Source organism: Maylandia zebra, linkage group LG8 (genome assembly GCF_041146795.1).
Source record: "Maylandia zebra isolate NMK-2024a linkage group LG8, Mzebra_GT3a, whole genome shotgun sequence".
NCBI lineage: Eukaryota > Metazoa > Chordata > Actinopteri > Cichliformes > Cichlidae > Maylandia > Maylandia zebra.
In genome coordinates, this window is record NC_135174.1 from 21,833,966 (window position 1) to 21,848,315 (window position 14,350).

General features: G+C 40.0%; 1 protein-coding gene across 2 annotated transcripts; it reads right to left on the minus strand.

Moving 5' to 3' along the window:
• Nucleotides 1–396: 396 nt before the first annotated feature.
• sncgb (synuclein, gamma b (breast cancer-specific protein 1)) lies at nt 397–11,761 on the minus strand. 2 transcript variants are annotated; one of them, XM_012920594.4, is made up of 6 exons: nt 11,388–11,761; nt 7,722–7,763; nt 5,712–5,839; nt 4,861–4,878; nt 4,032–4,073; nt 397–2,791 (listed from the first exon to the last, which is right to left on the minus strand). In XM_012920594.4, exons 1-6 carry the CDS (start codon nt 11,506–11,508, stop codon nt 2,783–2,785), a joined length of 360 nt encoding a protein of 119 aa, XP_012776048.1. In that variant the 5' UTR covers nt 11,509–11,761; the 3' UTR covers nt 397–2,782. The 2 variants fall into 2 exon arrangements, with proteins under 2 accessions (XP_012776048.1, XP_004556641.1); XM_004556584.6 differs by lacking the exon at nt 4,861–4,878 and having other exon boundaries at nt 11,388–11,757.
• Nucleotides 11,762–14,350: the final 2,589 nt, after the last annotated feature.

A 14,350-nucleotide genomic window follows, 5' to 3' on the forward strand; every position in this document is an offset into this window, starting at 1 on the left:
CTCTCAGCCTGATTCTACTAGAAGTTTCTTTCTTTTAAAAGGGCGTTTTTCTTTTCTTCGATTCCGCTTCCTGAAGAGCAGTTGTCTAAGCATTTCACTGCATATCGTACGGTGTATGACTGTGTATGTGACAAATAAAATTTGAATTTGAATTTAATTTGATTTTCTATGCCAAACCGTTGCTCATAGCAGAGCATCTGACTGTTGGGCTTTTTCTGTTTTGTCTGTTTAACTGAAGGATTCTGGCAAATATAAAGCAACTTGAGGCAACTGTTATTATGAGTCAACGCTATGTAAATAAAATTGAATTGAACAGAAAAATTCCCGTGGCCTCGACTGCAAGATCAAAATTAATAAAACTTTTTAAATTCTTCAAACAAAACTTGACACTGTAGCTGGATTTCAACAAAACCTTTTTAATTTCATTGGTACTGTTTAAAAAATCAGCGAGTCTGCTTTGATGCCAACTTAAACTTGGTGTGTGAACCGTGTTTGTGTATTTGTGGAGGGATTCGTGGTTGTGTGTGTTTTTTAGTGTGTACTGTGATGTACACGTGTGTGTGTGTGGGAATGTGAAATTGCTTGATAAGGCAACATGCAGTCATCAGTTTCCATTGGCCTCAAAGTAAGAACACACAAACCAGGTCCAGACACAAACACACACACACATTTTGCTGGCTGAATCCGTTCTGTGTTAGCAAACACACACGTCCACTCTCACATACAGTACATGTAGACACACAGTTTTGCAGGGCAAGCAAGCTGTGAAACGTGTCAGAACACTGAGTGACAGCAGAAAGAAACGATCTGATTGGTTGAGACAGTTGAGGGGTGGGAGCTTCACAACAGTCAGATTTAGATTGTGTGAAATAAAAACCATCCTAAAAGCTACTACATACCCCAGAATTCAAGCTGTGCACAGAACTACACATAAAGCTGGTCTAATTTTTAAACCCAAACCTTCATTATGCTCTTTTAAAGATGAATTAATAAGAATAAGAATATTTTCAACTGCAATACAAACAACTGACAAATGTCCCATCTGCTTGTTTCTCTCGATGGTTTGCCAAACAGTGTTACAGAGACTAAAAAGCAGCTACACAATAGCAGAAAGTGATCTTATTTTCTCCTTGAATAGTTATTTTGAACATTTTTCACACTATCCAGCACAGATTTCTTTATGAGAATTACTCTTGAAGAAGTCACGTGTCAGGCTTTTGTGATGTCTTCCAACTCGGGACTACCTGGAGGAAATTTCTTTTAATTTGGCACAATCATTCACTTTAAGTCAAGGAAGAACTGCAGCTCATTTAAGAGTCAAAGGTAAAATTCACAATCACCATACAAAACTTGTTTCTGGCATTAACTAAATAACTCATTTAATAACTACTAATTAAATAACTTCTATCAAAGTTTTACACAAATGTGAAGCAGAATTAAATAATGAAGGTGTGATACTTGACAAAAGCTCTTTTTTAGTTGTAGTGAAACACTATAAGTGAGGGATAAATATAACCGCAAGGTAACAATTCTAGTTATTTTTTTCTCTGTATGTAGCTTTCTTTCGAAGTTGCTGAATTTTCTGCAGATCAATCAATTTTAAATACAGTTCTGTGTTTCTGAAACAATGCCAGTCAGCTTCTTTAGTGCTAAAAGTTGTTCACATATGAAGTCATTGTTACAATGGATGTTGCTGAGGTCTGAACTGCTTTGGAAAAAGGACATTCTCGAATTTTAAACTAAAATTATTATTATTACTTTTATTTTTGCGGGGAAACTTCCCTCTCAGTCAAATCTGATTAAACCTAAATCCTTAACTTAAGTAGTTCAAAGTAATAAGAGCTTTCTTCTCATTAAGTCTGCTTTCTCACACCTCAAATATTTAAATGTTATAGGAGTTTCTTTTAAAATGTTGCCTTTGCTTTCTCATGCATCACATGAACACATTTCAAGCTGCTGCTCTGACAGATGAATATTGTCTATTGCTTCCACTGTATTAACCCTAAACACTGAGTAGAAACACACACTAAGCCATTCAAAGCAACACAGAACAGCTGCTACTCTAGATTTAACAACACGTTACGAGTCATTCTACACATCTGTTCATGCAGTCTACTCTAACTACTTCACATGTAACTTCAACATCATCAAAGCACATTTTCCTGCACAAGCCTCTGGAGATTTGTTCTATACAGCAGCAGCTACACATGCACACACATACACGAGCTAACACTGGTACACAGACGCACTGACTGCAGCTCATCCACCCTCTCATGTCTTGCCTCAGTCGCACACTGTGTTATTGTTCGCACCCAGAATCGTATTTCCCCCAACTGTGACTCATTCGCCCAAAGTGCGAGTCAGTGCCGTAACGGCATGTACTGTATGTGAGTGTTTCATGTGTGTGCCGAATGTTGGTGTGTTTCTTTTTTGTGTGTTTGCGTGTGAGATTTTACTATGGGTTCATGTGGCAGAGCAACAACACCAGGATCATATCAGGACACCACTAACACACAGATGAGGCGGGGGTACGAAAGCTTCAGGCTGCTTTAAATTAGAGGGGAGGAAAGATGGCGGTGAGGACCACAGGGGGAGGCACCGGGGAGTGACGAGACTGAGCGGGGAGAGAGGGGCGGTTGTGCAGCATCCGGAAGAGTCTGTATTAGTTGATTTTGGTTCCGTAAAGTCACAAAAAAATATTGTTGAAGATCTGGAGTCTGGTACAGCGAGGCAAAGGGGGAGGCGAGGGGCAGGTGGAGAGCACGGGAGGGCCTGAAGATGACTAGTATCCCTGGAAGGGAGGAAAGAAGAAAAACATAAAAACACAAATATCAACAGTGGAAGACATTTTTTATATGTATAACAGTAAAAAACATCAAGCATATGTTAAAGATCATAAAGCAGTATTCCTCTTTTTGCTACTTAAAATTTCCATACAATCATATTTTAGATGATTCGATTTAGAGTTTTGCATTCATAGTTCAACATGAAACCAGCGGCTTCAAGCATTTTTCTGCTTGTGACCTCTTACTTTAAAAAGGCAGCCAGAAATCCTCATCATATCTGTGCAATCGCTGATTTGTTCACAGCAACACCAAACAACTTCCTTTTAAGATGTCCCACCTGGTTTCAGTGTTTTGCTGTCATTATAAACTTGCATGCTTCTCTTTTTCTGCTAATCCGGTTTGTGTTTATTTAGGCCTTGGATTCTGGAGACTGGTACACAGATTCTTTAGGTTAGATTTTATTATTGTCTAAATTATGGTTTTACTCAATTTACAAATGCATTTTTCTTGGATGTTTGATCTTTACTAAATTACTAAACTGACGCACAGTAGCAGCTTGATCCTTGATAGTATAGGATATGCAACGTGATACTGAAACTTACTCTAGTGTATTTAAAATGAGAATGGATTCCAACTGATCTGCCTATCCATGCATTTTAAGAACTGAAAATACATTTTAAAATAATTGTATGTGTCTTAAAGCCTGGAGATGTGTACAGTAAAAACCTGTATAAACTAATTAATCTGTAAGTTGTACAGTTTTGTTTTGAAATCTAGAAGCCTGAAATCTGCTTTGTCTAACTTCTATAGCTCATCTCTTCTCAGCACTAGCAGCTCCACATTAGTTACCACTAGAAGAATCATAGACTGTATATAAAAGATCAATGTGACCAATATGAAATTATCCAAATTCGGCCATTACTCTTTTTGTGTTTTGAAAGTAAATGTGAGAAGAGAGGAGATGATCAGGCTGAGAAATGCAGGGACACTGTTAGTTATTAGCAACTTGTAAATCACAATGAATGCCCACCTTCAAGCATACAGTGCTTTATTGTCTGTTTGACTCTAACTGGGATAAAACTAACATCATGTTGGAAAAAAACGAAGATATGTTGAGTCTCACCGGGATCATGGAAACTGGAAACTGGAAAGAAAGTCCTCTGTATAACAAAGGTGTATGTGACCGCTTTTAATGTATGTGTTTTTAATAAAATACATGAAATAAAAGAAATTGTTTCATCTTACCTCTCCTCCTTCCCCGCCCTGCTGCATTCCTCCATATTCTCCCTGTGGGAGGAGAAGACGTTAATGTGGATGGATTATAAACACGAGAGAGGTGGCGTGAATATTTCAGCAAGGATCAAAGAATGAACTGATGGCACCTCTAATTCAATAAAGCAGTTACAATATTTCCAAAAAGCATGCAGTGCCATTGAAAGAGCTCTTATCATCATGCGCAAGATTTTTCAGCAAAGGGAGAGTCAGTTAATTAATTATAGCTTTCTAAGATGTCAGAGGAACACTTTTGCCTACAGGCTTCTGATGCACAGGCCTTACAGGGAAGCAGTTCAGAGCATGCCATAAGAATATTCACTGCCTTGTCTGATGTTCTATAGATGTGGCTTAATGTTGCATAGACAAGCTACACGGTTAGAAATGAATTTTAGTATCACTGGAGCCTAAAGTACGCAACTTAGTGAGCATGAGAGGAAAATGTCTCAAATATTCAGAGGAAGAAGTCACAAAGTTATTTTTTATGTTGTATTACAACTTGGATTTTTCCTGGAAGCATGAAGGGTTTAATCCAAAGCCCCAAATGATGCAGGAATAAATTCAGGAAGCCTTACAGAAGCTTCTGTTCCTTCCCTTTCCTCCTGAAGCTCACTGAGTTTGTTGTACACTATTAACTAACGTTCACGCAATCCAATACAAAAGGGTTTCTACAGATTGTGTACACCTAACAGACTGTTAGCAACATGCACAGTATCCCCCCCCCCCCCCCCCCCCCCCGCTTTCCTAACCCTCCCGATTTCTTTATGACCTATGACCCCAAAATGTTCTGTCCAACTGGCACCTCGTATACAGGCTCCTCCTATCAGGGAAACAAAAATGAGACACAAACAGCACAAACAACAAAATGTGAGAACAGTAACACACAAAAACAAAGCACAAGAAAAAAAAGCACTGGCACAAAATTATAACAAAAGAACAGCACACAAAACACACGACAATAAAGACATGCAGAAAAGACACAAATGTTAAATGCAAGAACATCTAACATCTGACAGAGAGTTCAACGTATAAGAGCAGAAGGAGGACGATCAGTTTCAAGAGCTCCAAATGACATTAGTGGTAATTCAAAATTTTCTTATACAAGTTGTAATACAAGTTTTTTGCAAATGTGTCACAGTTATATGTATTTTATTATTTCTTTGCTTAAAAAACAAGCAAACAACACAGTGATGACATAAATAATAATTGAATCCGTAAATATTAAGTTTAAAAATGTACAATTTTTTCAGGCTGTGGAAAACTGGACAGACAGAAAAATCCTCTCACAAGCAGATGGAGCCACAATGACCTTAATTTACTCAGAGCAAATAAATGTAATTAAAGTTTCTCAACAGAGAAAGAAATCGGATTTCTTTGGTGTCCTGCAGTTGTTTGATGTGAGTTCAGGGGAAATGGCTCCATCTAGTGTTCAACCTCAAACTAGCATTAAAGATCAGCTTCAGGCACAATTTAACTTAAATGTGCAGCTGACACTTTGTTCAGCTCAATCAACCCCCGATCCCGTTTTAAAAATGAAGTTTTCAGCATTGTTACTGCATGAGAACTCTGGTTCCCTTCTAGAGCTGCAAAGATGCTAATGAGGTAAACCTATGAAGAGTGTTGGTGCGACCCACAGTAACCATGGTAACTAACCTGGTTGACCAGCCCGGTTGATGCAGCAACGTTCTCGACTCCCTCCACACCCGCCTGCGCCACCTCGTTGGCTCCTGCAACCGCTGTTTCTCCGACAATGTTGGCCTGATCCACGGTCCTGTTGGCCACTGAGACGTGGAGAGCGAAAGAGGGTTAGTGTGTAAACTGCACTGTGAGAAAACAGTCCTGATTTTCACCTCAATGTGAAAATCTGTGCAAAGCTCTTTCCAGGACTTTGAAAAGATCAGATGGGGATGGGACAGGAAATCAGAACATTTGATCAGGAAAAGTGGTATGCAGTGTAGACAACATATTCAGATTAGTGTGTAACCATCTGCCCTCATACAGGTGTATTACCTGCCAAGTAGAACTGTAAATAAATATTTACACCTTTTTTCTCAAGTAAAATTCATAACCCTGCTAAAGTAACCTAAGAGTACAAAGGTTTTAGCAATTAAAGTACCTAAAGTAAAAGTACTCATTCTACAGTGTTGCTTGAAAATAGTTCATTATTCTCTAATGATTCATTAATGTGTGTTGTAAGCTATACAATAAAATACATTATATCACATAACGTAGCTTTTTATTTCAAGTACTGCAGAGTAGAAGTAGATGGTATCATAACAAAGAAGTACTTAAAGGATAAGCTTGTACGTCACTTGAGTGATGTGAATGTATTTTCCAGTACTATTTATGCTATAATCCTATTGATGCTTTCATCTAAGAGTGTTGGGCATGAACAGTAGTCTACCACAGTGACCCTAACTTTAGTGTGGAGTAGGCTTGGGCAGTGCCACCTCATGGCCCCCCCTATGGAGACACCCCTGAAACTAAGTTGATACATTGGCCTCATCACAGAAGAGCCTTTTCACATATATAATTTGCTAAACCAGAAAGATAGTGTTATTCACTTTTATTTTCTTTATAAAAAGCAAAGTTTAAAAACATCTTGAAACCTGAAGTTTGTCTTTCACACACAAATGACGCTGTATAAGAGGGTCCAGAGCAAACAACATCAGCCTGCTCAGTGGAGGACAAAGTGAAGTCTCCAGATCCTTTAGCACAACTGTAATGTCATTATTTAAAGTAATATTAAAAGTAACAGCACTAAACATTAAAATCCTTCGGTAAACATCTTATTTACTTTTTCTATATGACAGTTAAAGCTTTATGCAGCTCTGTTATTATCTGTATGGATTAGAATAAAATCAGGATTTTTCTTATTTCTACTTGGCCATAGTATTATTTTAGTAATAAGCAATGAACCACATTTGGGTCACCTGGAAGAGGACACCTGGTATTTAAACACATTTCTGATGATTGTACCTCTAAACGTGTATCCAATGAACAGTTTATTTGTACATACTGCTCTTATTTGATTTATACCAAAATTCAATATTTATGCTTTTCATATCTTAAATTTCTAGATACAAAAAAGAAGTAATTTGAGAAATCAGATCAGCATCTACAGAGCATTTAAGCCTTTATCTGTTCAAAATAAAAGGTTATCATCATCATCATCATCATCAACATCTGCACCTGCTAGTTGCAAAATCAAATTGAGTGACACATACAGTAGGTGGCATCTGTGCTTTATCAGAAATATTTTCAAACTTTATTTATGTATTTTTTATTTTTTTCGATTTTACTAGAGAAAAAAACTTCAACAATGAAGATTAACTGACGGTTAACCATCCCACCTACCTATGTTACAAAACATACCCTTGTAGCCATCTGGGACTTTATACCATTCAAGTGTGACTAAGAGCTCCTTGTTCTAAGAACCAGAGTGTTTCAGCACAGTGCTTAAAGGTGTAGCCATGAATTCAGTGCTGAAGTATGAATATATTCGGATGTTGTTTTTGTAATAAGAGAAGGGATCATAACGAACTCTTCGGGACAGCAATCACTTCATATTCAGACAACAAACCTCTGCATTCTCCCCTCAGAGGTTTCTGTTTCTATATTTATATGATCTTAATAGTGGCTCAAACATGCAGCTTTTCTTACCTGTGTTTACTGATGACACCACTCCCTCCTTTGTCTTACTCCCTGCAGACCAAAAAGGAAAAACAGACTCATATTCATGTACATGACTCATGCATGTTTCCTGTAAAATAAAGAGACACATTTCACACGCCCTGTTTCTCCTGTCTGTGGTTTCTTTCCTCAGTAAGTAAAACAGTCAAATGAAACATAAACTATATAATAGATTTGTTATTAATGAATAATGTAGGAATAAGAGCAATGAGAGTTACATTATTAATAGCCTAATAGTAGCACATTTAATACACCAGTGCATTAAATGTTGTCAGAGAAATATCATAAAATGTTGACGGCAGATATTGCTTAAGTATTTTTGGACATTTCTCAGCTGCTGTTGCCCCTTTAAACTCTGACATAACATTCCCAAGAGTCTCAGCTCAGCGTGATCCATTACTGTTTCTAAAAATACATTCACAGACCTACTTTTGCTCACAGTTTTGTCAGTCTGACTGGTATGTTGTGCGCTTTCCTGCGTCCTCAAAGGGTTTTGCCTTCTTAAATTTTTTTAATAAAGTCTGGACTGTTTAAAGATCCTGTTATCTTTACCACTAGCTCTAAAAAAGCTCCTTTCACTTGGAAACATTTTATTTAATTGGAAGTCATCCTGTGAATGGGCTGCAACAGCCGCACGTCTCTGTGTGTGCCTTCCTGCTTTCCAGCCCTGTGCTCATTACAGTATGATCCCAGCAGATTAAATTGTGGTTATGTAATCTGCCAACGTTAGGGATGACAGGAGGGAAGTATCAGAGCTAAAAGATAAGAACAGTAGAAAGAGTGAGAGGAAGGTAAAAAGGAACTAATGGAGGAAAGGAAGGCTACATCTGCAGATGAGTAAACTGACTGCACTCTTTTTTATAGTCACATAGATGCAGCTGCTGCCATTTACAGTGTCCCACATCCAGTCAGCCTTGCTACCTTCTGCTTCCCTCCATCTTTCAGCACGTTCCCCGTGGTACATGAGCCACGTGCGGGGTACTGAGCAGTACTGCAGTACAGCTCATCGCAGGCTGCAGTGACACAGCTTCTTTCTCAGTCAACAGGGGGAGCCCCCCTCCCGAGTGTCACTGCACGCCGTGACTATTTCAGCTGAAGAGCTGATCTGCCTGTCACCAAACAAGCCATGCCTGTGAAAGAATACATGACTTCTGAGGAAACTTTGCTTTATGATTTATCGAGTAACTCATAAACATCTTTTTGTAATAACGCCGATTCCAGCTGAAGGTGATGCACAGGACACAGCTGATCAAATGACAAGAATAAGAACAAAAACGCAATTGTTGAAATAATCCTTGTAATAAATTATAATCCTGATTGGAGGCATGCCTGAGTACACAAAGACGGCATGGATTAGAGCGTTTGAATGCATTTTTACCCATTATGAAATGATGCGTTAAACACAGAGAAATACAGCTTTTTTTCCAGAGGAGGATTTGCGCTTCAGCAATCCTGATGTGGTGAAAAATCCTGTTAACTGTGAATCCTTATGTGCTCTCAGCTAAAGAAAGATGCAATTTTACACACCTATATATAATCAACAACACGCTGTATTACCATATACATACAAATGAAAAAGGAAATTCATATTCCGTATTGCAAATACATCGTGTTAAATTTACAGGGCAGAAAAAAAAATCATGCTAATTGATTTCTTTCTAAAATAATTGCTATATATGTTGGTATATTTTCATATTATTGCAAAAATAAACACCTAGAATTTTTAGATTGTGTATTTTGGATTTTTCATGAATCTCTTTAAACAAAAGATTGTAATGAAACCATCAGTGATTACCAAAACACCGAATTAAATCTTAAAAGCAAAAATAAAGGGATTGATAAAATCACATGAAGTTAAATCTCTTAATTAAAAGTTAAAACTTAAGTTTTGGAGCTGTTTTGCGGCAGAAGCTTTTAAAAATAAATTAATAAATCACTGAGCATGTTGCTGTGTTTGTCCAGGTCTGGCCCATGTGGTGGAAAGCAGGCGTGCAAACCTTGATACTGTGTACTGACAGCCACATGCTGACGTAGGCACTCTGCTGCAGGTGGATACAGTGAAACCATTGACACTCTTCACTGATCACATCCCCTCTCCCCCTTCTGATCCTCCCCCTGTGATCTGCGTTGTTCCCTCTCTGTCTCTTGCTTCACCTTTACCCCCTTTCTCTTGCTTCCTTGAGCTTGTGACCACTGTCTACTTCCTGGAAGATCCAGGGTTTCTTTACCCAGCAAGTCTCAGCCCTCTGTCCCAATGTGTCACCTGTCTTTCTCCTCCACGAGCCACGAGACTACAAGCTCAAAGCTTTTGGTGACATAACACCCCTCCCTTCATTTTTTTACCCCCTCTTTTCTCTCTCTGTCTCTCTTTCCTGCATCCCTCCGTTCTTCCATGTCTCCCTGGGGTGGGTGTTTTGTGAGCTGTGGGGGGTGGAAGGAAGGAGCACTCACTGGGAGGCCAATCCTGCTGCTGTGACACCACAAACTAACACAAGCACACAAATGTTTTTGCGTCCAGCACAAACCGATGAGGGTAGAGCGTGCGGGAGAAGGAGGGTGGGGGTGGAGGGGTTGTGATAGAGAGAGAGAGCAAATTGCTGCAGTGCTCAAATGATCCTTGCCCTAACTCACCCCTCCCTCTCCAGCTTGTGCCGTTGACTTCCCCCTTTTTTTCATCATTATGATTAAAATTTTGTAGTTGCTGCATGACGGTCAGACAGAGCACTGACAGGATAGACAGCAGACAACGATGGAGCCCTCCACTCTGATCGTTCCTCACCCACCCTCCTTACTTTTGCACCCCCTCTGGCCTGTCCCAGGTGGTGTGAAAGCCTGCTGCTTGGGATAACCTTGAAACGTGACGCAGTGGCAGCTTGAGCTATAATTAAAGTGCAGGAAACAACAGCATCTGTGCAAAGCACCCGAGGTAAAATATAAATGAATCATTTTTCTTGGGCATTTAAAATTGTATTTCCTCTTACACTTACATCATCTTGCGTCTTGCTGTGAAATGATTCTTTTTAAGTGTTTAAATGCTTTTTATAACACTTTTCTAAATATATTTTTTTCTTTTAATTATGAATGTAAGTCAGCTCTATTCTGTAAATTTAATTTAAAAAAAATCAGATAAATTGACACTCTGGAAACCAGTCCATCACTGGACATCCCCATCCAAACTGCTTCACAGACCAGTGATTTAATATAGTCACGCTGGTCAGGTGATGAAAGCCCGAGGAAGCGGCGTCACAGAGCTCTGCAGTGACCTCCTTTCCCTCCTTTTGCTCTTCTCTTTTGCTTTTCTTTTGCTTTCCCCCCAAACATCCACTGATCACTGTCCTGCTGCAAAGCTGTAACCCTCACTGTCTTTTCCTCGCTGTTTCTCACTGTCCACCCTCTGGACCCTGCACCAGTCCTGCAGCAGTATCCCACCAGCACTCACTCCATCCCCTCCTTCCTGCCTTCTCTTCTCTTTTTCCTCCTCCTCCTCTATCTGTTCCTCTCACAAGTCTCAGACATGGATCCCAAATCATATGATGCAAAAAGTACACGAAGTAATTCCACATATAGACCAAAAAATGAGTGCACCTCCCCCCCACAACCCTCCAAACTCTTTTTGCTGCATGATATATTACATACCTACATACATTACCCCCTCCTTGGTCTTAGCTGCTGCTTCCTCCATGCCAGCTTTGGTCTTCTCTGCGGCGGCCACCACCCCCTCCTTGGCCATGGAGAACCCCTTCATCAGTACATCCATGTTGGGCGATGAAACAGTTGGGCTCCCCTGCTCCAAATGGGCCTGGCTGGTTGGCTGGCTGGTGCTTACAGTGAGCGTGCAGAAGTGATGCTGTGAGATGTCAGAGTGTGTGGCTGGGTGAGTATGTGTAAGTGCCTGTTTCCTGGTGGCTCCTCCTCCCTTTGGTGCTCCAACAGAGGGCTGAGAGGAACACACAGCAGGGCTACAGCACTCAGACTGAGAGAAACAGGAGGGCGGATACAGCCAATATGTAAAAAGATGGGGAGAGGAGGAGGAGAGGCAGCCGGATGCTGCAGCATTTTCAAGTCATGCTGCAACCCCGCCCCTTTAGTCATCCCTCCACTCTCGTCCATCTTTTCTTCTGGTGACTCTCTCTCATGCTCAGCTCAGCCTTTGGCTATCTGTTTGCATATTTTGATTGGCACGCTTTGCTCTGGGCACACCTTTGTAGATGCTGAGGCTCCATGCGCTGGTTACATAACCGACAGATCCTCTTGTCAGATCATATGCATCCTTAAATTTTGCAATGTAATCTGCAGTTGCATCACAGAGCTTGTCCCAAACATTTGCTTCCTTTGTTTTTAATTTCTTAGCAAAATGTTCTCAGTTGATACTTTATTTATATGTTTTTCTATTCTTTTTACTTATAGTATTGCTGTTTATATTAATGCTTTGCCATCAGCTCAGATTTTTTTATTTTTACCACTTGAGCTGAATCAGAATGCATTAAGAAAGACAAAGAGAGCATCTACAGCTATTTCTGTGGTTGTGATTGGAGAGAAATTGCTTTGTCATCTTCACCTGAATGAGTCACAACAGCCCCGCTCTTCCTCTTCCTCCTCCTCCTCCTCTTTCTGTTTCACTCAGACATGCCGATTCAGCAGTGCAGTGATTCTGAGTGACATTGATATCACAACCAGGGTTTGAAATGATCCGGAACCTTCAGCACCTTCAGTCATTAAATCTGAGGCAGGTTAAGGTAATTTTCCGTGTGCTGCTGCCTGGTGTTGCTTCCAGTGAAAACATGGAGATATACTTGCTCAGTAATAAAAACAAAAACGTCCCACGACCCGCTACACCCTCAACACATCCTTTTTTCTTCTCGTCCCTGTGATGCGTTCGCGGTGCACATGTAAAGTTGGAGTGACATGCAGTGAAACGCACAGGAGAAGAAATGTGAGATTATTTTCAAAAGTTTAGCTTTTAAATCACACATTGGATCCGTACTTGGTATTTTGCTGTTTTTGTGAAATATCCTGCAAAATAAACTGTACTTGAATAATAATTTTGTGTTAGTCAAAGGTTTAATGAAGATACTAGGCTACATTGGTTGGTTTGCGGTAGTGTAATAAAGAATACACTGATTCACTGTATTGGACTAGTGCAGAAGAGGCTGTGGTATTCATGTAAGGCTGTAGGAAGGGTAGCAGACATCGATTTCTAATAAAGGTGATGATGCACACTAGATTCAATCACTGAATTCTACTTTATATTGTGCATTTGTTGGATATCAGCTTGTAAAACATCTGCAAATCAACGAAAAGTAATCAATATCAGAGTCATGTGACTTATCTACAGGTTATTCCTCACCAGCTAAATCCCACTTTACACAAGCTCCATTTTTTTTTCAAAAAACAAAACAAAACAGTTGTTTGATATTAAAATGTTGGCAAGTAGGAACATAATTATATTCACTGTATAATACTAGATAAAGGAAGGGATGAAGCTAGAACACCGTGATCCATGAAGCGCTGTTTTGCTGTTGCAGAGGCGGAGGGTCCCTCCTTCAGGTCTTTGACTGCCCTCTGGTGTTCACAGGACTCATCGCATCATGACGCAGCATTATGGCAGTGATGGGGGGTTATTTAGACTTCAGCTGTTAAGTCATAAGATGTATGATCATCAGTCACTGATGCTGTTTGCAAATCTTTTGTAGCCAAGTCCAAGTCAACGTGCACGACTATGAACGATAAACTGTTTACCTGAAAAGAGCCTTGCTGGTAGCCCCCCTTCATGCAGTTCCCCTCTGCTCTGCAGAAGTTTTCTTTCTAGAAATTGAATTTTTGGTTCTGTATTTTAATATTTTTTGTTGTGGCCTCACTGGTCAAGTCCATGTTTGGTGTGTCAGTTTTCACCAGAAAGTGCAGAAACATTAGGTAGCTGGTTGGGGAGCGAATAGCAGAAAAACACAGCCAAATATCTTTGTCATGTGTTGGTGAAGAAACAGAACTAAACAAAGAGTTAATATTGTTAACCCCTGGATGCTAACTCACTGCCACAGTATACACTGCTAAAAAATTTGAAAGGGGGATTTTAGAGTACAGCATCCAGCCAATCAATCTGGTCAGTTAAGTAGCAGAGGGAGTTGTTTTTGCTGCTTTGGTATCAATGAAATTAAAAACAGGTGCACAAGAGAGGCAACAATGACACAACCCCCGAAGACAGAAATGATTTTACAGATGGAGGTCACTGATATTTTTTCCCACCTCATGTTTCCCGTTTTTTCATTAGCTTTGCATTTGGCTGTTCTCGGTGTCACTACTGGAAGTATAAGGCAATAGCTGGACCCTACAGAGGTTGCACAACTACTCCAACTCCTCCAGGAGATGCAATTGCCAAAAGGTTTGTTGTGGGTATCAAGATGAACTCTCTGGACCCAATATCAGACACTACGCTGGTGCAGTGGGTCCTGGGTTCCTCCTGGTGCACGACAATGCCCAGGCTCTGGAAGGAGAAACCCCAGGAAATCTGTCATCCCATTAGGAGCTGTCACTGTTATGCATGCATATAAGCACATGGGGGCCATACAAACTACTGAGCACCATTTTTTCCATTTTTCCAT